We start from the raw sequence: 21,699 nt of genomic DNA, 5'->3' as shown, positions 1-21,699 counted from the left end.
ATGTGGACATTGGCTGTACCACACCAGTGATGAATGATGACTTTTGGGAAAGTCAGCACCCCAATTCTCCACTCTTCACTCCACTGCAGCAAATTCCTCAGTCCCCAGCCACTACAGTTCAAATGGGATCTGATGAAGCTCATGAAGACATTCCAGCCGCTAGTGCTGAAGAAAATGAGAATGAAGAATTGAAGAACCAGGCTGCCACTAAAGAGGAACCAGAAATTCCTCAGCCTGAAGAACATGAGATTGTGATTCCTGAGGTCATCATGCAACTGACTGACACTCCACTGCCCAAGCCAAAGGAGCCATTCTCAAGGAAGCAAACATTCAAGGCTGATGCCTTCTTTGGCGAGCATGTGTTCTTCACTGATTACAACCCTTATGACTCTACTCGCATAAGGAAGAGGCGTTTCTGGACTGCCAGCCAGGCAAATTTCTATTCCTCAGTGCTGTTCAACAAAGATAAAGTCTTCGATCATGAGCACATTCCTCACGTGGATATGGAATCTATGCCATGCTTCGGGCCAGTCCTCAGTGTTCTCTACGACACTGGACTGTTAAATTTTTGCACTGACATATGTGATTGGAATGAAGAGCTAATTCTTCAATTTTATGCAACTCTGCACATCACCGGCAACTCTGAAGATGTGAATTCATGGGTGCTGGACCGGATGTCTGAAAACACTCACTACAAAGCACCAGCTACTGAATTGCTTCGTGCTTTGCCTCTCAGTCCCCCCCTTGAAGGTGCTTGTTGCGTCTACAATGAACCTGAGCTTACCGATCACTACATGCAAGTGCTGATGAAGCCTTTGAAGCCAGGGCAGGCCCCATGAACCAAATTCCTCGTGAAGGAATTACTGTATGTGCCTCGGACTGTCTATCGCATTCTGACGAAGACATTGAGCCCTATCAAGGGCCACGACTTGAACGAAGAAGAAGTCGTTGGCATCATGAAGAATCTGCTTTTCAATATCATTCATGGCGTTCCCGTCAACTTCCATGATTTCTTCATGAGGACTCTGGCCAATGTCGCAATGTACCATTTGAGTTGAAGCCTTATGCACCTTGGATTATGAGATTCATCAGGACAAGGTCTTCACTCAACTATAAAGCTGATACACTGAACCATTGCAGCTACTTGCCCCCGATTGAAGTCCTCAAACGGACATTTTCCTCAGCTGATGAAAAGGGCAAGGCTACGGCTGTAATTGATGAAGGCATTCGTCCATTGGATGGACAATTTCGCAAGGCTGCATCCTACTCCACCAATGATGACTCTGCCACCCATGACTCTGCCGCAAACGCACCCAAGCAAAATCCTCAAGGCATAGCACCCAGGGTGATGACTGACCGTGAGCTTCTCCTCAGTCTTCACCAGAAGGTTGATCGCAATCATAAATGGGTCAAGCGTCAGTTTGGTTCAATTCTTCACAACATGACTGCTACCCATAATGCAGTGAAGAAAAATCACTACTACCTTCATGAAACCCTCAACCGCACCTGGGCTGTTCTGTCTCAAGTCTATAGTGAAGAAGATCTGAAGAAAATGGGTCTCAAGGAAGATCTTGACTGGGCTGCACCTCCTCCGAAGAAGTGCAAGAAGGTCAAGGTTCCTTCCTTGGTGGCCAGCTCCTATTCTTCATCACGTGACACTGATGAACATGAAGACTTGGACGACACTGCGGCTGGCCCTACATCAACAAACGACCCCAACAACGCTGACGCTCCTTCATCACCTTGATATTCTTCAGGGGCGTTAGTCCTCATTTTCGACCCTTTTGGTCATTTGATGACAAAGGGGGAGAAATTTGAGTTAGTCTTCAAGCGGGTCTATCTTATATGGGCGCTTTTTTCTAAAGTTACAACTCTCGTTCTTCTGATGACTTTGTTGGATCGAGTTGTAAACTTAAACTCTATGGTGGCCTGATACTTTTGTTATTTTTTCTGCATGCTTATTCCTCGTTAATATTATTGCACGCATGCTGAATTACATCAGTCACCATATTTCATCATGCATTTCAAATTCTTCATATTATATGTCAAATGCATGTATGAATTACAAGATATAGGGGGAGATCTCCATGATTCAATTCTTCAAGTGTGCATTGCTTCAAAAGCAAATTCCTCACTATGCACATCTTCAGGGGGAGTTCTTCTATATCTTGCAATCAAATTCCTCAATATCAGTATTTACACTTCATATGTTTATCCCCGTTGAAAACTTAACCTATATTTTCATCAATCACCAAAAAGGGGGAGATTGTAAGTGCATCTAGTGCCCCTTAGTGATTTTGGTGTATTGAAGACTTATAGGTTAAGGGACTAATGCGTTTGTGAGTGTACACAGGTCTATAAGTCTATGAGGAGTTTGATATTTACAGTGAAAGTCGACCCCTAAAAATGAAGTTCTTCGACTGAAGACTTTGGATTTCTGAAGACTTTCTGAAGACTTTGAAAGTGAAGAACTTGGTGTGGCCTTTGAAGACTTGGTATTCATTTGAGGAACATGAAGCGTGAAGACTTTTGTTTTCGTAGTTTCATTTTCTCTTTCTTGAGTCATAGGAAACACCGTACTGTTAAAGGGGTTCGAGGAAATACTAAGGAAAAATTTCCAAGTGATGCTCAACTCAAAATCCTACACCTACCAATCCCTTCGAGTGAAGCCATTGGAAATCTCATACAGTTCAGTCATATTCTTCAGTGACAGAGACAAAGTTCTTCTGGTCTCTGAGGAATTTGTTCTGACTGAGGAGTTAGGAATTCGCCAGTGCAGATTGCCTACACAGTGAGGAACATGATAGCCCTGAGGAATTTGATACTCAAATTTCCGACCGTTGCTGTGCTATGCGCCATATGTCCCAAAATATCTACCCACCTAACGGTCATATCATTGAAGGGCATTTATGTCTTATCATGCGGGCTGCTCCCTAGGCTATAAATAGCCGCCCCCTACAACCACTAGCTAGTTGGCTGCTCCAAGAGAAACTGACACTTGTCATTTGAGAGCATCCCATCCTCCGAGGACTTTGAGCGAAAATCATCAAGTGAGGAAAACCCCAAACCCAAACACCTACAAACCCAAAGTGATTGAGCATCACTAAAGAGATTGATCCTGCGTGGATCCGACGCTTGTTACCTTTGAAGACTGTGCTTCTTCCAGACGGTTAGGCATCATGGTCTAGAGCATCCAAGAGGAAATTGTGGATCGCCGAGTGACCGAGTTTGTGAAGGTTTGGAAGTCACCTGAAGACTTACCACGAGTGATTGGACGAGGTATGTGTGACCTTAGTTCAAGGAGAATACGGTGAGGACTGTGTGTCCGGGACTGGGTGTCCTCAGGTTTAAATACCTAGCCGCTCCAACCAGACGTACAACTGAGACAGCAGTTGGAACTAGTCTACCAAATCATTGTCTTCACCAAGCCAACTGGTTCCATTTCCTCAACTATTTCATTTCCTCATTCCTGTGTTGTGCACTTGTTCATATCTGTGTTTGAAGACTTTGACTGAAGACTTTCTCAATTTCCTCAGTTCAATTTCTTCAGTCTGTTTGTCTTCATCTTGTGTTATCCTGTGTTTACGCTTTCTGTACTCTGTGCTTGTTTTCATTTCATCATGATGACTATGCTTGTGTTCTGCTATGCATACTTTTGAGTACTTATTCCGCTGCAAGTAGTTCTTCGCTAAGGAAATTCCTCACCCACAAATTCCTCAGTGAAGAATTCATAAAAATCGCCTATTCACCCCCCTCTAGTCGATATAACGCACTTTCAGCAACAATGTAATTAGCATAATCAGCATACCATGGAGTGGTACGAGAAGCATTTATGACATTTAATTGTTCATCAGGAAAGCTATCATCAATAGGTAGTGGGTCATCAAGAACATTTTCTAAGCTAGACAAGTTGTCTGCAACGGGGTTCTCAGCTCCCTTTCTATCAATAATATGCAAATCAAATTCTTGTAGCAAGAGAACCCATCTAATAAGTCTAGGTTTAGCATCTTTCTTTTCCATAAGATATTTAATAGCAGCATGATTAGTGTGAATAGTTACTTTAGAATCAACAATATAAGGCCTGAACTTATCACAAGCAAATACAACTGCTAAGAATTCTTTTTCAGTAGTAGCATAGTTTCTTTGAGCATTGTCTAGAGTTTTACTAGCATATTGGATAACATTTAATTTCTTATCAACTCTTTGCCCTAGAACATCACCTATAGCATAATCACTAGCATCACACATAATTTCAAAGGGTAAATTCCAATCAGGTGGCTGAACAATAGGTGCAGAGATCAATGCTTTCTTAAGTATTTGAAATGCTTCTACACAATCATCATCAAAGACAAATGGTATATCTTTTTGTAATAAATTAGTCAGAGGCCGAGAAATTTTTGAGAAGTCCTTAATGAACCTCCTATAAAAGCCGGCATGACCAAGGAAACTTCTTATACCTTTGATGTCCTTGGGACATGGCATCTTTTCAATAGCATCAACCTTGGCTTTATCAACTTCAATACCTCTTTCGGAAACTTTATGCCCCAAGAAAATACCTTCATTAACCATAAAGTGGCACTTTTCCCAATTCAAGACAAGATTAGTTTCTTCACATCTCTGCAAAACTCGATCTAGGTTGCTCAAGCAATCATCAAAAGAGGATCCATAGACGGAGAAATCATCCATGAAAACCTCACAATCTTTTCACAAAAGTCAGAGAATATAGCCATCATGCATCTTTGAAAGGTAGCAGGTGCGTTACATAAACCAAAAGGCATACGTCTAAAAGCAAAAGTACCGAAAGGGCAAGTAAAAGTGGTCTTTGATTGATCATCGGCTGACACAGGTATTTGAGAGAAACCAGAATAACCATCTAGAAAGCAAAAATGTGTATGTTTGGATAATCTTTCTAGCATTTGATCAATAAAAGGTAAGGGGTAATGATCTTTTTTAGTAGCCTTATTTAATTTGCGGAAATCAATTACCATCCTATAACCTGTAATAATTCTTTGTGGAATCAATTCATCTTTATCATTAGGAACGACAGTAATACCTCCCTTCTTAGGGACACAATGGACAGGACTTACCCACTGACTATCAGCAACGGGATAAATTATACCTGCCTCAAGGAGCTTTAGTATTTCCTTTCTTACCACTTCTTTCATCTTAGGATTCAGCCGTCGTTGGTGATCACGAACTGGTTTGGCATCTTTCTCCAAATTTATTTTATGTTGACATAGAGTGGGACTAATGCCCTTAAGATCATCAAGAGTATATCCAATAGCAGCGCGGTGCTTCTTCAGAGTTTTCAATAATCTCTCTTCTTCATGCTCTGAAAGGTTAGCACTAATAATAACAGGATATATCTTTTTCTCATCAAGATAAGCATATTTAAGAGTATCAGGTAACGGTTTAAGCTCAAACACGGGATCACCCTTGGGTGGAGGAGGATCCCCTAGGATTTCAACAGGCAAATTGTGTTTCAGGATGGGTTCCTATTTAAAGAATACTTCATCTATTTCCCTTCTTTCATTCATAAACATATCATTTTCATGATCTAGCAAATATTGTTCTAAAGGATCACTAGGAGGTACGGCAATAGAAGCAAGACCAATAATTTCATCTTTACTAAGCAATTCCTCTTCATGGTGTTGTCTACTAAATTTAGAGAAATTAAACTCATGAGACATATCACCCAAACCAATAGTAACAATATCCTTTTCACAGTCAATCCTAGCATTAACAGTGTTCAAGAAGGGTCTACCAAATATAATGGGACAAAAGCTATCTTGTGGGGAACCAAGAACAAGAAAATCAGCAGGATATTTAGTTTTCCCACACAAGACTTCAACATCTCTAACAATCCCAATTGGTGAAATAGTATCTCTATTGGCAAGTTTAATGGTAACATCAATATCTTCTATCTCAGCAGGTGCAATATCATGCATAATTTCTTTGTATAAGTCATGAGGTATAGTACTAGCACTAGCACCCATATCACACAAGCCATGATAACAATGATCTCCTATTTTAACAGAAATAACAGGCATGCCTACCACTGGTCTATGTTTATCTTTAGCACACGGTTTAGCAATTCTAGCAGTTTCATCACAGAAATAAATAACATGCCCATCAATATTATCAGACAAGAGATCTTTAACAATAGCAATATTAGGCTCAACTTTAACTTGCTCAGGAGGTGTATAAGTTCTAATATTGCTTTTACGAACCACAGTTGAAGCTTTAGCATGATCCTTTATTCTAACAGGGAAAAGTGGTTTCTCAACATAAGCAACAGGAACAATAGGATCGTTATAAGTGATAGTCTTTTCTTCAACTTTAATAGGTGCAGCTACTTTTACTTCTATGGGAGGATGATATTTAAACCACTTCTCCTTGGGGAGATCAACATGAGCAGCAAAAGATTCACAGAAAGAAGCTACTATCTCAGAGTCAAGTCCATATTTAGTGCTAAATTTACGGAAAACGTCGGTATCCATAAAAGATTTAACACAATCAAACTTAGGTGTCATACCTGACTCCTTACCTTCGTCGAGGTCCCAATCTTCAGAGTTGCGTTTAATTCTTTCCAATAAATCCCATTTGAATTCAATAGTCTTCATCATAAAAGAGCCAGCACAAGAAGTATCGAGCATGGTGCGATTGTTATCAGAAAGCCGAGCATAAAAACTTTGAATAATTATTTCTCTTGGGAGCTCATGATTGGGGCATGAATATAACATTGATTTAAGCCTCCCCCAAGCTTGAGCGATGCTTTCTCCTTCGCGAGGCCAAAAATTATAAATATAATTGCGATCACGATGAACAAGATGCACAGGATGAAACTTCTGATGAAATTCCAATTTCAATCGTTTATAGTTCCATGATCCCATATCATCACATAGCCTGTACCATGTCAATGCATCTTCCTTCAAAGATAAAGGGAAGACCTTCTTCTTAATAACATCATCGGGTATACCTGCAAGCTTAAATAATCCACAAACTTCATCCACATATATTAGGTGCTCATCAGGATGCATTGTTCCATCTCCTGCAAAAGGATTAGCTAGAAGTTTTTCCAACATACCCGAAGGAATTTCAAAGTAGACATTTTGATTTTCAGTAGATTCAGTAGGTTGAGGAGCAACTCTTTGCTCTACTGGTCGGGGTGAAGATACCCCGAACAAGCCCCTCAGAGGATTACTTTCCATAGTAACAAGTGACAGTAAATTTCAGCACACTATATAAATTTTTCCTTACCAAATTCCACCTACCAAAGGCGCTTCACTCCCCGGCAACGGCGCCAGAAAAGAGTCTTGATGACCCACAAGTATAGGGGATCTATCATAGTCCTTTCGATAAGTAAGAGTGTCGAACCCAACGAGGAGCAGAAGGAAATGATAAGCGGTTTCCAGCAAAGTATTCTCTGCAAGCACTGAAATTATAGGTAACAGATAGTTTTGTGATAAGATAATTTGTAACGAGCAACAAGTAACAAAAGTAAATAAAGTGCAGCAAGGTGGCCCAATCTTTTTTGTAGCAAAGGACAAGCCTAGACAAACTCTTATATAGAGAAAAGCGCTCCCGAGGACACATGGGAATTATTGTCAAGCTAGTTTTCATCACGTTCATATGATTCACGTTCGGTACTTTGATAATTTGATATGTGGGTGGACCGGTGCTTGGGTGTTGTCCTTACTTGGACAAGCATCCCACTTATGATTAACCCCTATTGCAAGCATCCGCAACTACAAAAGAAGTATTAAGGTAAACCTAACCATAGCATGAAACATGTGGATCCAAATCAGCCCCTTACGAAGCAACGCATAAACTAGGGTTTAAACTTCTGTCACTCTAGCAACCCATCATCTACTTATTACTTCCCAATGCCTTCCTCTAGGCCCAAACAATGGTGAAGTGTCATGTAGTCGGCGTTCACATAACACCACTAGAGGAGAGACAACATACATCTCATCAAAATATCGAACGAATACCAAATTCACATGACTACTAATAGCAAGACTTCTCCCATGTCCTCAGGAACAAACGTAACTACTCACAAAGAATATTCATGTTCATAATCAGAGGAGTATTAATATGCATATAGGATCTGAACATATGATCTTCCGCCAAATAAACCAACTAGCATCAACTACAAGGAGTAATCAACACTACTAGCAACCTACAGGTACCAATCCCAGACTTAGAGACAAGAATTGGATACAAGAGATGAACTAGGGTTTGAGAGGAGATGGTGCTGGTGAAGATGTTGATGGAGATTGCCCTCTCCCGATGAGAGGAGCATTGGTGATGACGATGGTGATGATTTCCCCCTCCCGGATGGAAGTGTCCCCGGCAGAACAGCTCTGCCGGAGCCCTAGATTGGTTCCGCCAAGGTTCCGCCTCGTGGCGGCGGAGTCTCGTCCCGAAAGCTTGCTTATGATTTTTCTTCGGACGAAAGACTTCATATAGTAGAAGATGGGCACCGGAGGGCCAACAGGGGGGCCACGAGGCAGGGGGCGCGCCCACGGGGGTAGCGCGCGCCCCCACCCTCGTGGCCAGGGTGTGGGCCCCCACTTGTATTTCTTACGCTCAGTATTTTTTATTATTTCCAAAAACGACTTTCGTGGAGTTTCAGGACTTTTGGAGTTGTGCAGAATAGGTCTCTAATATTTGCTCCTTTTCCAACCCAGAATTCCAGCTGCCGGCATTCTCCCTCCTTATGTAAACCTTGTAAAATAAGAGAGAATAGGCATAAGTATTGTGACATAATGTGTAATAACAGCCCATAATGCAATAAATATCGACATAAAAGCATGTGGACGTATCAGTGTCGTTTCCCCTACTGTCACTAGGATCGAGCACCGCAAGATTGAACCCAAAGCTAAGCACTTCTCCCATTGCAAGAAAGATCAATCTAGTAGGCCAAACCAAACTGATAATTCGAAGAGACTTGCAAAGATAACCAATCATACATAAACGAATTCAGAGGAGATTCAAATATTGTTCATAGATAATCTTGATCATAAACCCACAATTCATCGGATCTCGACAAACACACCGCAAAAAGAAGAGTTACATCAAATAGAACTCCAAGAGAATCGAGGAGAACTTTGTATTGAGATCCAAAGAGAGAGAAGAAGCCATCTAGCTAATAACTATGGACCCGAAGGTCTAAGGTAAACTACTCACACATCATCGGAGAGGCTATGGTGTTGATGTAGAAGCCCTCCATGATCAATGCCCCCTCCGGCGGAGCGCCGGAAAAGGCCCCAAGATGGGATCTCACGGGTACAGAGAGTTGCGGCGGTGGAATTAGGTTTTCGTGGTGCTCCTCGATGGTTTGGGGGTACGTAGGTATATATAGGAGGAAGAAGTAGGTCGGTGGATCCACGAGGGGCCCACGAGGGTGGAGGGCGCGCCTAGGGGGGTAGGCGCTCCCCCCTGCCTCGTGGCCTCCTCGTCGGTTGCTTGACGTCCAATCCAAGTCCTCTGGATCACGTTTGTTCCAAAAATCACGTTCCCGAAGGTTTCATTCTGTTTGGACTCCGTTTGATATTCTTTTTCTGCGAAACACTGAAATAGGCAAAAAAACAGCAATTTGGGTTGGGCCTCCGGTTAATAGGTTAGTCCCAAAAATAATATAAAAGTGTATAAATAAGCCCATTAAACATCCAAAACAGAATATATAATAGCATGGAACAATCAAAAATTATAGATACGTTGGAGACGTATCATCCACCATCACTAGAACAGCATCATACCCTCCTGACCGGGGCAACCCTTCAATGAAATCAAGCGAGATAACTGGCCAGGGTTTTTGTGGTATTGGCAATGGTTGGAGGAGCCCTGCTGGAGAGATGCACTTTGTTTTTGCTTGCTGGCAGACCATACAGTTGCGCACCAAGGGCCTTGACATGCAGCTTCATCCCTTTCCACGCGAACAGTCGCTTGACTCGGTTGTAGGTGGCATGGAAGCCCGAATGCCCGCCCGCGGCACTATCATGAAGCGCTCGTATCAAGTGTTGTTGGGTGTCAGTATCTTCTCCAATCCGCACTCTCCCTCGGAAGCATAGAATGCCATCATGTAGGGTGTAGTCAGGCTCACTGCCCGGTGCGAGTGCTAGCTTTGTCATGCGCTGTTGCGCCACTGGATTTGTCTGATAGCTGCGCTTGATAGCTTCCAGCCAGGTAGGTTTACAGATGGAGATAGCGGCCATTTCCGCCTTTGGTTTGTGTTCGTGTCGCGACAGCACGTCAACTGCTCGATTTGTCACTCCTGTTTTGTACTGAATGGTGTATTGCAGGCCAATCAGCTTCGTAAACGCCCTTTGCTGAATTGGGGTGTTGAGCCGTTGATCCGTCAGGTTTAGCAGGCTCTTTTGATCGGTACGGACCACGAACTCTGAATGCTGCTGGTAGGGCCGCCAGTGGTCGATGGCCAGAAGCAGAGCCAGGCACTCTTTCGCGTATGCTGAGAGGCCTAAATTTCATGGAGCCAACACTTTGCTGAGGTACGCAACCGGATGCCCTCCTTGTCAGGACTACGCCAATTCCCATGGCACTCGCGTCCGTTTCGACGATGAATTGCTTCCGGAAGTCTGGCAGTGCAAGCACCGGGACCTGCACCAGAGCTTGTTTCAGCGCAGAGAACGCGGCTTTAGCCGTCGGTGTCCAGACAAAAATTGCCCCTTTCTTCAACATTTTGGTGAGGGGCTTGCTGAGCACTCCGAAGAAGCGGACAAATTTCAGGTAATAACCGGCCAGCCCCAAGAATCCGCGCAACTCCTTGACATTCTGCGACTGCGGCCATTCTTGCACTGCTTGAATCTTGCTCTTGTCCGTGGCTACCCCTTTGTCACTGATGACGTGCCCCAGGTAACTGATTTCCTGCTGAGCGAACATGCATTTGGACATCTTGGCCTTGAGGTCCTTTTCACACAATAGCTGCAGGACGCGTGCTAGCAGCCGTGGATGCTCTTCTAGGTCCTCAGAGTGGATCAAGATCTCGTCCATGAATGCCAAAACCCCGTGGCGAAGGACTGGCTCGAGCACCGTGTCGACAACTCCTTGAAACGTTGCAGGAGCGTACGCGAGGCCGTACGACATCACTCGGAATTGGAATTGCCCCAGATGTGTTCAGAATGCTGTCTTGTGCTCATCCTCAGGAACCAAGCGGATTTGATGATATCTTGCTCGCAATTCCAATTTAGAGAACCACTTAGAACCAGCCAGTTCATCCAGTAGCTCGTCGATCACTAGCATCAGGTAGGTCTTCTTGAGAGTGATGGCATCGAGATGACGGTAATCAACACAAAAACGCCATGTTTGGTCTTTCTTCTTGACCAGCAGGAATGGGCGAAGAGAATGCACTCGTACTGGGTGTGATGAGCTCTTTTGCTAACATCTCTTTGACCTGAGCTTCTATCTCGTCTTTCTGTTCAGGAGTGTAGCGATACGGTCTGATGTTGATCGGTCTGACCCCTTCAAGCAGAGGGATTGTATGATCCCATGGTTGGCGATCTGGCAGCTTGGACGACTCCGCAAACACTGAGTGGAAGATGTCGATGACATGTTGAATGGCTGGAGGCACTTCTGTGGCCTTGTCTTGACGATCGATTGCACACAACAAGATCACATGAGCAATAGAGTTATTCTGCTCCATGCTGAGTAACCGATCCATCGTTACTTGCTCGACCTGTTGAAGTTTGGTCTGCAACCCTACCAAGGTAATAGACTGTCCCTGATGCTGAAACTGCAGCGTTTTTGCCGTGCAATCAACCAACATAGGCCCGCACGCCTCCAACCAGTCCATTCCCACCACCATGTCGTAGGACCCATAGGAAGAACTCTGACATCAGTCTCGAAGCTTTGCCCTTGCGTCGTCCACTCGCAAACAGGTATATATCCGGAACAGGTCAGGGTGCCCCCGTCTGCAATCTTCACTGACACCGGCGGCATTGGCTGAACTTGTGCTTGCAGTTTCTGAGCAGTTTCCTCGCTGATGAAACTATGCGAGCTACCTGAATCCACCAGGATCAGCACCTCATGGCCATTGATCGAGCCCAGCAACCGCACAGTTCACGGTGTTGTCGCCCCTGTGGTAGCAACCTTGGAGATAGACATTAGTTGTTCTTCATCGGAATCTGAATCTAGCCCCTGCCTGTCCTGCGCTTCGGCCTGCAACATCTCCCACAGCTCTTCGACAACGTGGAGTTGCACTGTGGCGGCGCACTGGTGGTCCTGCCCCCACCGTTCACCGCACTTGAAGCAGAGACTGCGCGCGCGATGATAATTGCGCAGTGCGGTGACGCGGTCCTCGCCTCGCGCTGGTTCAGCGCGCCGATCGGCTCCACGAGCCACGTCCAATGCCCAACGATCTTCTGCCGCTCCTGGGGGCGCTGGTGGCATGGGACAAGGAGGTAGTCCACCCGCAGCCTGCAGCGGACGAGCAGGGTGCCTCGCCTGGCCTTGGTCCTTCCGGGGCATCAATCCTAACAACTCCTCCTGTAACAGAGAAAGAGAAAAGGCGGAGTCCAAGTCTTGCGGGCGATGTAAAGCAACACCAACTTTAATTTCGTTTTTAAGGCCGTCAAGGAATTGCGTAGTGAAGAACAACGGATCAAAAGCAGGATTATGAGCTAACAACTGATGCATGCTCCTCGAATTGCTCCATGTACTCAGTAACCAACCCGATCTGACGAAGTGTACTAAACTGCCTAAGCTGAACTTGATACTGTTCGCGGCCAAATTTGGCGCACACGGCTGAGCAAAGTGTCTCCCAGGTGAAGGAGGTGTCGTGTGCTTCCTGCACCTGAAGCCATCGCGCGGCATTACCCTCAAAATGGAGAGTAGATACCCGCACCCACATCTCTCTCTGAACTCCATAGACACTGAAATATTTTTCGCATTTGTTTTTTCCAGAATTGGGGATTTTCACCGTCGAAGGGCGGAAAATCAAGCCTCGGGAGGGCCCAATTGCTGTGTCTCCCAACGAAGAGTGAGAAGACCGGGGTGGAAGATCAACGGGATGCGCCAGATCCAAGCCCGATTCACGGGATTTCTGAGGAAAAGGGGTCGAAGAGCCTCACCCGTGACCGGAGGCCGCGCCAGGGTGGTGACCACCCCGTGTGCCGAGCCCCCGGAGTCGATGTTCCTGCCGTGGCCACCTCGCCTGTGGTGCCCTGGGTCGTCGGTCGGGGAAGACGACGCCGGCCGCACCACCGCGTCCTCGGGTGGTGTTGAAGACGCTGTCAGCACGGGGTGGAGGGCGATCCGGCCGACCTGGGTGCGCAGCTCGTCGAGTTGCCGCTGCAGGTTGGTCACCGCCGGCCGCCAGAGCTCGAGCTACTGCTGGATCGCATCGAGACGGGCGTCGTTGGTGGCGCGCCCGTCGTTGACCGCCTTCGCCAGCGCCGCGATCTGTTCTTCCATGGCCGCCACCTGCTGCGCTGCTTTGGTGTGGTAGCAGGGCTTCTGGTAGAGCGGATCCAGGATGCTTGACCTCTGATACCAACCTGCATTTGGACTTCAAATGCGAAAAGGCAAGTGAAAGTCCACAATGTTATCAGCGTGATGTGTGTCCTGGAGAGGTTGTAATCATTATTTTCAGTTAACATAATTCTGCATCATCCCTTTTTTTTTGCAGATTTGGGTTAAACCAGAAGGTCGAAGACAATTGTTACCGGTGTTCCACAAAGTAAGGCTTGTGAATTTGATTAACATTTCTGAGGAATGTGATCTCACCTGGACAATGTTCATACTCCAAGGCGCGCCCACCCTTAAGGAGCTAGGCATCATGGTAAACTCTTTGTACCGGTTCTTTAATTCTCATTTTTGCTCCACCTTTGTATCTATGCTAACTTCATGTTGGAATTGCAAAGGCTATTGTCTCATTTAGAAGTTCAAATTTTTTGTGACAATTTTTGACCTGACCGAATGCAGGTGCGGAATCATTGGTGCAAAATGATACCGGGGAAGCGGAGGAAGAGGTTTGCGTTCAGCGAGGGGAAGGACAAAGGGATTGAGTGGGAACCATCTGCATCTGATTTCAAACACCACAGTCTGGCTGAGCTCAGAATCTATGGTAGGTTTAAAGGAGAAGACAAATTTGTTAGCTATGCCAGATGTGTCATGGAAGCAGCGGTGAATCTGGAGGACATAAAACTACATAAGAATCCAGTGTGTGTGAATCGCAAGTACAAGGCTCCAAAGGAGTGGACACGCAAGCAGAAGTTGTCTCTTAGGAACAAAATCACGGATTGGCGTTTCACGTCGCAATACCCCTGTAAAATATTCAGACCTTCGTCGGTCGTTTTTCTTTCCAGCTCAAAATCAAGTGTGGCCGGTATTATTCACCTGTAAAATAAATACAGGTGTATAAAAATACCCCCATGCCAAGCGCGGCCTAAGGGATGTCATCTCTCGTCCGGATTCACTTCTCTATATACAAACTGGGAGAGTAACAATGTCACACAGAAAACTAATGCATAGTAGTGCCAATGTGTATTACCTAGGAGATAGATGGGGATGCAAGCAGGATGTAAGTGATGCAGGTGGCTAATGAGCACAGAAGCCTGTAGCATATTTCATAGTACTACTAGAACAAACATGGCAATGCTATACGGTAGCAAGGAAAACAAGCTTGGAAATTTAATAGCTCTACGCGACTATAGTGCAGTCCAAGCAGAACCTACATAGGTAGTTATATATGTACTCGGACAACTGAAAATGGGCTGCTTTGCACGTTGTCTGAAATATATTCACGCCTTATAAAAGGAACGGAGGGAGTATAAGATGTTCTAACTTTCTAAAATCGAATGTATATAGACGTGTCACTCATTTCGGTCGGTACGTAGTTAATATTGAAATATCAAAAACATTTCGGAACGGAGGAAGTGCATACAAAGCACATGATTTTTCAAAGGGTTGGTTGGCACAGCTGCAATCTTCCTCCTAAGGGCATCTATAACGCAGGCTCTTAGGATGAGCGCTAGGGTCCCAGTCCTGGCCGTCTCGATCGATTCCTGGCCGATCCTGGGATTTCCACTTGCGTCGACGCCGCTTGTGTCATCGGGCGCTTAGTTCTTTTTTTCTCGCATGAGTTTGTTTGAGCTGAGCCGGGCGCTAGTGTAAGCGCTAAAAAATAGAGGAAATCTGGTACCATATGGTGTTCCTGATGTAAGTGGTAGACCATATGAGAGGTTCATACTTTTACATTAGTTCGTTTTCCTTTATGGTGTTCCTGATGGCCTGTCAAAGTATGAACCTCTTGCTGTCTGAAACTAATATAAGTGGTAGAGTGCTCAACATTCAGCTGGTCTGGCAATACATGCTACTACTGCCAGTATGGTATGGCCCGAAAGTAAGAGTGAAGAGCAAAGAGCATATTCTGGTGAACAGATAAGCATAACCGGTACCAGACTATGATGCACTACGATACAGAAAAGAAAAACTCAGTTAAAGCGGAAGCAGCAGCAAGCTGCAAGCCGGCGAGTAACGGGAGAGGATAAGAGCTCTAGATCTGGCAAAACAGAGACAAAAACATGAGCTTAGAACTACCAATTCTTTGAAATGCATAAACAAAAGAAAGGAGAAGTGAACTTTCAGCACAACCATCTTCAGAGCTTGTGAAACACCCATGCTGCCATGAGTGACTGACACACAGTACATGAATTAAGATACAACAGCATCTGTCCCAACTACAGCCTGAACATGAGCAGCACTGGTTTATCTCTTTTACAATCTCCAGCATTTGTCCCAACTACAGCTACAAGTCACCTACCATCAGCCTACATTATTACATCACATCATTGTCAAGAAGAACAGTGCTACGAGGCCAGCTCTATGTGCCGCCCCTGGACACCGTCACCACCAGAGGCCCGCACTCCATTGCCTGGGTCATCTTGAGGCCCTTCACCACCTCCACCATGCTTGGCCTCTTCCACGGCTCGTCGGCCGTGCAGTCCAGGGCGATGCCGAGCACGCGCACCATCTGCTCCCGCCACACGCCTGAGACTGGCAGGCAAGGATCAAACAGCTCATTCCTCCTTCCGCGAGCGATCACCCATCGTACCCAGCCGACAAGGTTCCCACCACCTTCCAAGTCCTCTTGCCCTGTAGGTGGCCGTCCTGTAAGCAGCTCCAGCATGACGACGCCAAAGCTGTACACGTCGCCTTTCGTGCTGGACTTCATTGTCTGGCCGTACTCTGGGGGGATGTATCCAAATGTACCGGCGATGTCGGTGCTGACATGAGTCTCGCACGCGCTGATTATCCTTGCGAGGCCAAAGTCAGAGACCCTCGGCTCGAAGTTCACGTCCAGCAGGATGTTGCTTGATTTCATGTCCCGGTGGATGATATGAGGCACAAATCCTTCATGAAGGAAAGCAAGTCCATGGGCAGAACCGAGGCAGATCTTGAGACGGTCTGGCCATCCAAGCGCTTCAACCGCATCTGCTCGGTTCCTCAGCCATATCTCAAGGCTCCCATTCTCCATGTACTCGTAGATCAGGAACCGTTCGTCGCCACAAACACAGTAACCAAGCAGGGGAACAAGGTTTGGATGCTTCACCTTTCCAATGGTCTCCATCTCAGCTAGGAATTCACGGTCACCCTGGAACTGATGGCCACCATGAAGCCTCTTGATCGCGACTCTCCGACCTTCAGGGAGTGCCGCCCTATAGACAGTGCCAAAGCCACCATCGCCTATGATGTGTTCTTTACTGAAATTCTTTGTGGCTTTCAGTATATCATCAATGGTGACCCGCAACAGTGAATGCTGAAAAGTTGCGAGATTGATACTCAGAGGTTCCCGTGACTTCCTTCCTAGGAGCTCATCAGTTGAGGTTGGCTCAACAGTAGCCTTGGCCTTACCAGCGGGCACAATAACCAATGAACTGTTCCTCGATAGTTTGTGTCTCAGATAAAACACCAGAAGTACTAACACAATGATGACAGCAAGTGAAAGGATACAAATGATCCCCAATCTTCGAACTCGATGAGATGGATGAGCCACCCTACGACCAGTGCCATTAGTGGAACAAACACCTCCTGCTGCACAATCTGATGAGCTGTACATGTCGATGTGGTTACCAGAGAAGTTGGCAAATGTGAGGCCAAATATATTGCAAATACCACAAGGGATGACACCATAGAAATCATTGCTTGAGAGGTCAAGATAGTTCAAAAAGCTGAGATCAGAGAGTGCTGATGGTAAGCTTCCAGTGAGGCTATTGTTGTGGATATCAAGAGAAGACAGTTGTGTGAAGTTCGAGATAGACTCGTCTAGGGTCCCTGAGAAATGGTTACTGCTTGAATTGAAGAACAGCAGTGAGCTTGAGGATTCTCCGTCCATGGGACAAAAGAATAAAATTTTCCCAGAGAGATTGTTGTTACTGACATCCAGGCGGTTCAGATATTTGTTGCACAGCAAAGACTGGGGTAGACTTCCGGTAAGTACATTACCGGACAAGTCTAGCATTGAAATTTTGGGAAGAACTTGGCCTATCTCAACAGGAATGGTGCCATTTAGGTGGTTGTTTGATAGAATAAGGCCTTGAAGTTGTACCAATGGTGCAGACCAAGGAAGCATTGGTCCAACTAATCCATTAGAAGACAGATTAATGCTTGTAAGATTCGTCAGCTCACCAAGCTCTGAGGGAATGGTGCCATTTAGCAAGTTGCCTTGCAGGTTTAGCACCATCAGCATAGAACACTTCTTTATTGCTGCCGGAATCTGACCAGTCAACCGGTTGTATGACAGATCAAGAAGGCCGTTATGCTGCACAAACTCCGAGTCAGGGTGAACCTCATTTTCAAACCCCACACAGATCTCAGCAGGAATAGCACCAGAGAGCTGGTTATAAGACAAAATCAAGCTATTGAGCAATGTCAAGTTAGATATGGCCCTCGGGATGTGCCCGGTCAGATTATTAGAGCTCAGGTCCAGTGTAGCAAGGTTTCGGCAGTTGAAGAGTTCTATTGGAATGTTCCCAGATAACCCATTGCCATGCAGAGACAGAATAGTCAGATTTCGTAGATAGCCGACAGACTGTGGTATGGGTCCTTCCAAATAGTTATTGTCAATCTGCAACCTCTGCAAGCTGGACAGCCTACCAATGCTATCTGGGATCTGGCCGGTAATCTGATTATTGCTGAGAGAGATCTGCAAAAGAGTTGATGACTCCCACAACCTGTCAGGCAGCATTCCTGTGAAATTGTTTAGGGACAATTCCAGACTAACTAAAGGCAGCTCAGCCAGGTACCCTGGTATCTCTCCATGAAGATGGTTACCTAGCAAGTTCAGCTCGGTGAGGTTTGTGCATCCTTTAAAAGTTTCCTCGATACTTCCAGTCAGATTGTTATCATGCAGTATGAGTGTTTGCAGGGAGTTGCCTTGACATATCTCAGCAGGGACAGAACCTGAGAGACGGTTGGTTTCTGCAGAGAAACTGAGCAGATGCTGCAATGGCAGCAATGGCAAAGGTCCACTGAACAAGTTTTGACCCACTGATATAGATCTTGCATTTGCCCAGTTCCTTATCCAATCTGGAATATTGCCTGATAGTGTGTTCCCTTCCACAGAAAAAGAGACAACAGTTTCCAGTTCTGCAAGTTCTTCAGGGATGGAGCCAGTGAAGGCATTAAATGACAGATTTATGAGAGTAATCTTCTTGCAGTTACTTAGTTCTCTCGGTATGCTCCCCCTGAGCCCTGCATTCTTCGCAATCAGCTGTGTCAGATTGCCAAGCAGACCGATTGATGTTGGGAGTTCAGCATCGAAGTGGTTCTCTGATATGTCAAATTCCTCCAGGCTTACAAGACCGCTGATTGACCAAGGGATGGTGCCTGTGAGCTTGCATTCAGGGAGCAGAAGTACTTGAAGCCGCTTCAGATTACCAATTTCTTCTGGAATGGTCGCGGTGAACGCATTTTGGCCCAAAATCAGCAGTCGAAGGTTTTCCAATTGACCAATCTCCCTAGGTATTGGCCCCACAAAATTGTTTGAGGACAGATCAAGTGACATAAGGTTCACCAATGAGCTTATTCCAGAAAATATTAATCCACTGAGGTTATTCTGGCTTAGATCAAGATGCAACAGCTGAGACAGATTACGAAAAGCTGCTGGTATCGATCCATTTAGGCTGTTCATGTGAAGGTCCAGGAACTCTAGGTTCTGCAGACTGCCCAACTCTGTAGGAATGCCACCGGAGATGGAATTCCCGGATATGGACAGCTTGGTGAGATGCTGCAACTGACCAATTGCAGGGCTCAGTTGTCCATGTAACAAGTTGTTGTCAAGCACCATTTCTTTCAGCATCTTCAAGGTATATAATGAGGCAGGCAGGTTCCCAGTAAGCTGGTTATCATTCAGTTCTAGGTACTGAAGACGCTGCAAATTCCCCAGGGTGTCTGGAAGCTCACCGGTAAACCCACACCCACTTAAGTTCAGCAGAACAAGCGACTCGAATGCCCCAATGCATGAAGGAAACCGGACGTAGAGTGGCATGGAGGACAAGTCTATGGCCACAACGCTACGCCCCGAACAGGTTATACCTAACCAGCTGCAAGGGGGAGTTTCTGAATCAAACCAGCTGCGAAGGAAACCTTTTTCTTCAGCAATTGAGTGCCTCAGAGTGAACAAACTTTTTATATCACTTGATTCAGACATGACAGAGCTGGGGATGAAGATCACAAGAAGAATGAGAAGGCAGATGCTTCGAGATCCCATTGCTATTATGTTCTTTGGACTTGTGTAACGTTCAATCTGCATAAGAGATAAACATGTCAGCAGCTTTCAAAAGAACCACATAGGACATGGTATGTCAAAAGTTCGTCATCTTCACTATGTCGGTGTGGAAAAAATGATATGTTCTATGTGATGTGGCACAAAACGAAATTCATTTTTTCCTTTAGCTTATGAGGAAACAACAATCGAAGTATTAGTCAGGTTTTTATTTATCTGAACCAGACTGAATGTTTAAGGCTTCAACACAAATGGCTTGCTCATTATAGAACTTGGTAGATTTTAATCACACTTTGATGTAAAGAAGCAATCAAAAGTTGTACAAGCATAGAGCTCAAGCAGGGATTTACACTGACTACCTTCTCAATCATATGGCGCCCTTTCTTTGCTGCTATAAGTTACAACAGAGATACAGCAGACGAAAAGCTCAACTCAATCACATGCAATACGCTCCCCTCAGAAATACACCCTGAACTCCAAAAGCTCTGCGGTGAGTACAGCTTTGCATGTAGAATAATTGTTCAAGAACTCCAAAAGCTATCGCCGAATGCTGTAATTAGGAAGACCCGTCACGGAGAAGCTGCAGTGATCTTCCTTCACCCCTGTGAAGTTGCGACCCCAGATTAGAGACCCCCGCCGCAGCAAACCACTTACTCGAGGCTTCGTTTGGTACAATGAGGAAAAAAGACCGAGGCCCAACGGGGATTTTGAGGAGGACAAGGAAAGATCTCCCCTGGTGGTCAATTCGCAACAAGAGGAGGAAAATCGAAGAACTGGCAGATGGATCCACAGTTCCACACAAAGTTGCAGACAATTCGCAAACAGAGTACTAACTGAAGGAAAAAAAAACCCGAATAAATCGGCAAACAAATTGGGCCTTCTACCACAACGATATTTGACAGCAACCGGTCTACCGAAACCATGCCGCTGTTGCGATTAATCCGAGATGACGAGAACAAACAAAGACCACGCGCGTGCAACGACATGGTAGGTTCGTACCGCGACGTTGCCAGATGTGGAGACGCGGGAGCAGGGGCGCGCCAGAGCGGCGCGAGCGCTGGCCGCCACCGCTGTGGAGCCGACGAGCCGCTTCAGCGCCCGTTTCTCCGTGCGCTGGAGCCGGAACCAAGGAGGCGGCCGGGCGGAGGGAGACGGGGCCGCGCCCGCGGTTCGCGCACCTGCATGGACGAGGGAGTGGCGTGAGCAGCGGGCGAGAGGGGGAGCGCGGCGGACGGGACCGGCCGCGGAGGGGAGGGGAGGACGATCGTCTCGCGCGCGCACCTCGCAATGCCGGCGGCGGCGGCGGCGGGCGCGGGTGGACGGCGGCGTGCTCCTGCGGGGGTCGTCGGGTTAGGTGGGGCGCGCACGAGATGGGCGTGCGCGCGCGGTGGGCGAGCGAGCGAGCGGCGGCAGGCAGCGGGTGGGACGGAGGAGAGAGCCGAGAGCGTACGTACTCGCGGACCGACTGGGGTTTGGGTTTTGTGGGGCGGGCGGAGGAGAGGAGGAGAGGGCGAGGCGGTTTGGGGTGGCAAAAAAGGTGGCCTGCGTGCTCTGTTCTGTTGCCTCTCTTGTGCTTGCTGCCTTCGCCGCCGTTAACCGATATGATGAGCAGCGGTCACGTTTCCTCTCCCATGGCCACCGAGTCGCCTACCCTTAAAAGTCACCACTGCTTGAGGGCGCGCTCTGCTGCCTTTGTTTTGTTTGCCAAGGAAAATGGCCTTTGCCATATGCACAACCCATGTGTTTGTTTCCATGGTGATAAGATGATAAGATCCTCTTGAGTTATAAAAATCAGTCGAATAGGGTGTAAATCTTCGTCTTCTTCGAAAGAGGATCCGAATCCTCGGGTTTACTAGCATGCGCGTTGTGCGATGTGCATGTCCGAAGATCGCCCCGGAGAAAAAAGCGATCGTCTGAATATATGCGGGAGATATCAGTTATTGAAACGACAA

At 46.2% G+C, this 21,699-nt stretch overlaps 1 protein-coding gene and 1 long non-coding RNA gene across 3 annotated transcripts; one reads left to right on the top strand and one right to left on the bottom strand.

Moving 5' to 3' along the window:
- The first annotated feature begins 12,655 nt into the window (after positions 1-12,655).
- Positions 12,656-14,508, top strand: LOC109761435 (uncharacterized). Its single transcript, XR_012205268.1, has 3 exons — positions 12,656-13,544; positions 13,649-13,801; positions 13,945-14,508. It is a non-coding gene; the product is annotated as an uncharacterized lncRNA (long non-coding RNA).
- A 1,095-nt stretch (positions 14,509-15,603) lies between these two features.
- On the bottom strand, positions 15,604-21,269 carry LOC109761437 (leucine-rich repeat receptor protein kinase MSP1). Of its 2 annotated transcripts, XM_020320254.4 has the most exons (3): positions 21,029-21,269; positions 20,747-20,925; positions 15,604-19,768 (listed from the first exon to the last, which is right to left on the bottom strand). In XM_020320254.4, the coding sequence occupies exon 3, from the start codon at positions 19,730-19,732 to the stop codon at positions 15,845-15,847; it is 3,888 nt and encodes a 1,295-aa protein (XP_020175843.1). In that variant the 5' UTR covers positions 19,733-19,768; positions 20,747-20,925; positions 21,029-21,269; the 3' UTR covers positions 15,604-15,844. The 2 variants fall into 2 exon arrangements, with proteins under 2 accessions (XP_020175843.1, XP_073366870.1); XM_073510769.1 differs by lacking the exons at positions 20,747-20,925; positions 21,029-21,269 and adding an exon at positions 20,107-20,697.
- Positions 21,270-21,699: the final 430 nt, after the last annotated feature.

Source organism: Aegilops tauschii, chromosome 3, assembly GCF_002575655.3.
Source record: "Aegilops tauschii subsp. strangulata cultivar AL8/78 chromosome 3, Aet v6.0, whole genome shotgun sequence".
Lineage (NCBI taxonomy): Eukaryota > Viridiplantae > Streptophyta > Magnoliopsida > Poales > Poaceae > Aegilops > Aegilops tauschii.
The sequence above is the reverse complement of the archived record's forward strand: the minus strand, read 5'-3'. Positions and strand labels throughout refer to the sequence as shown.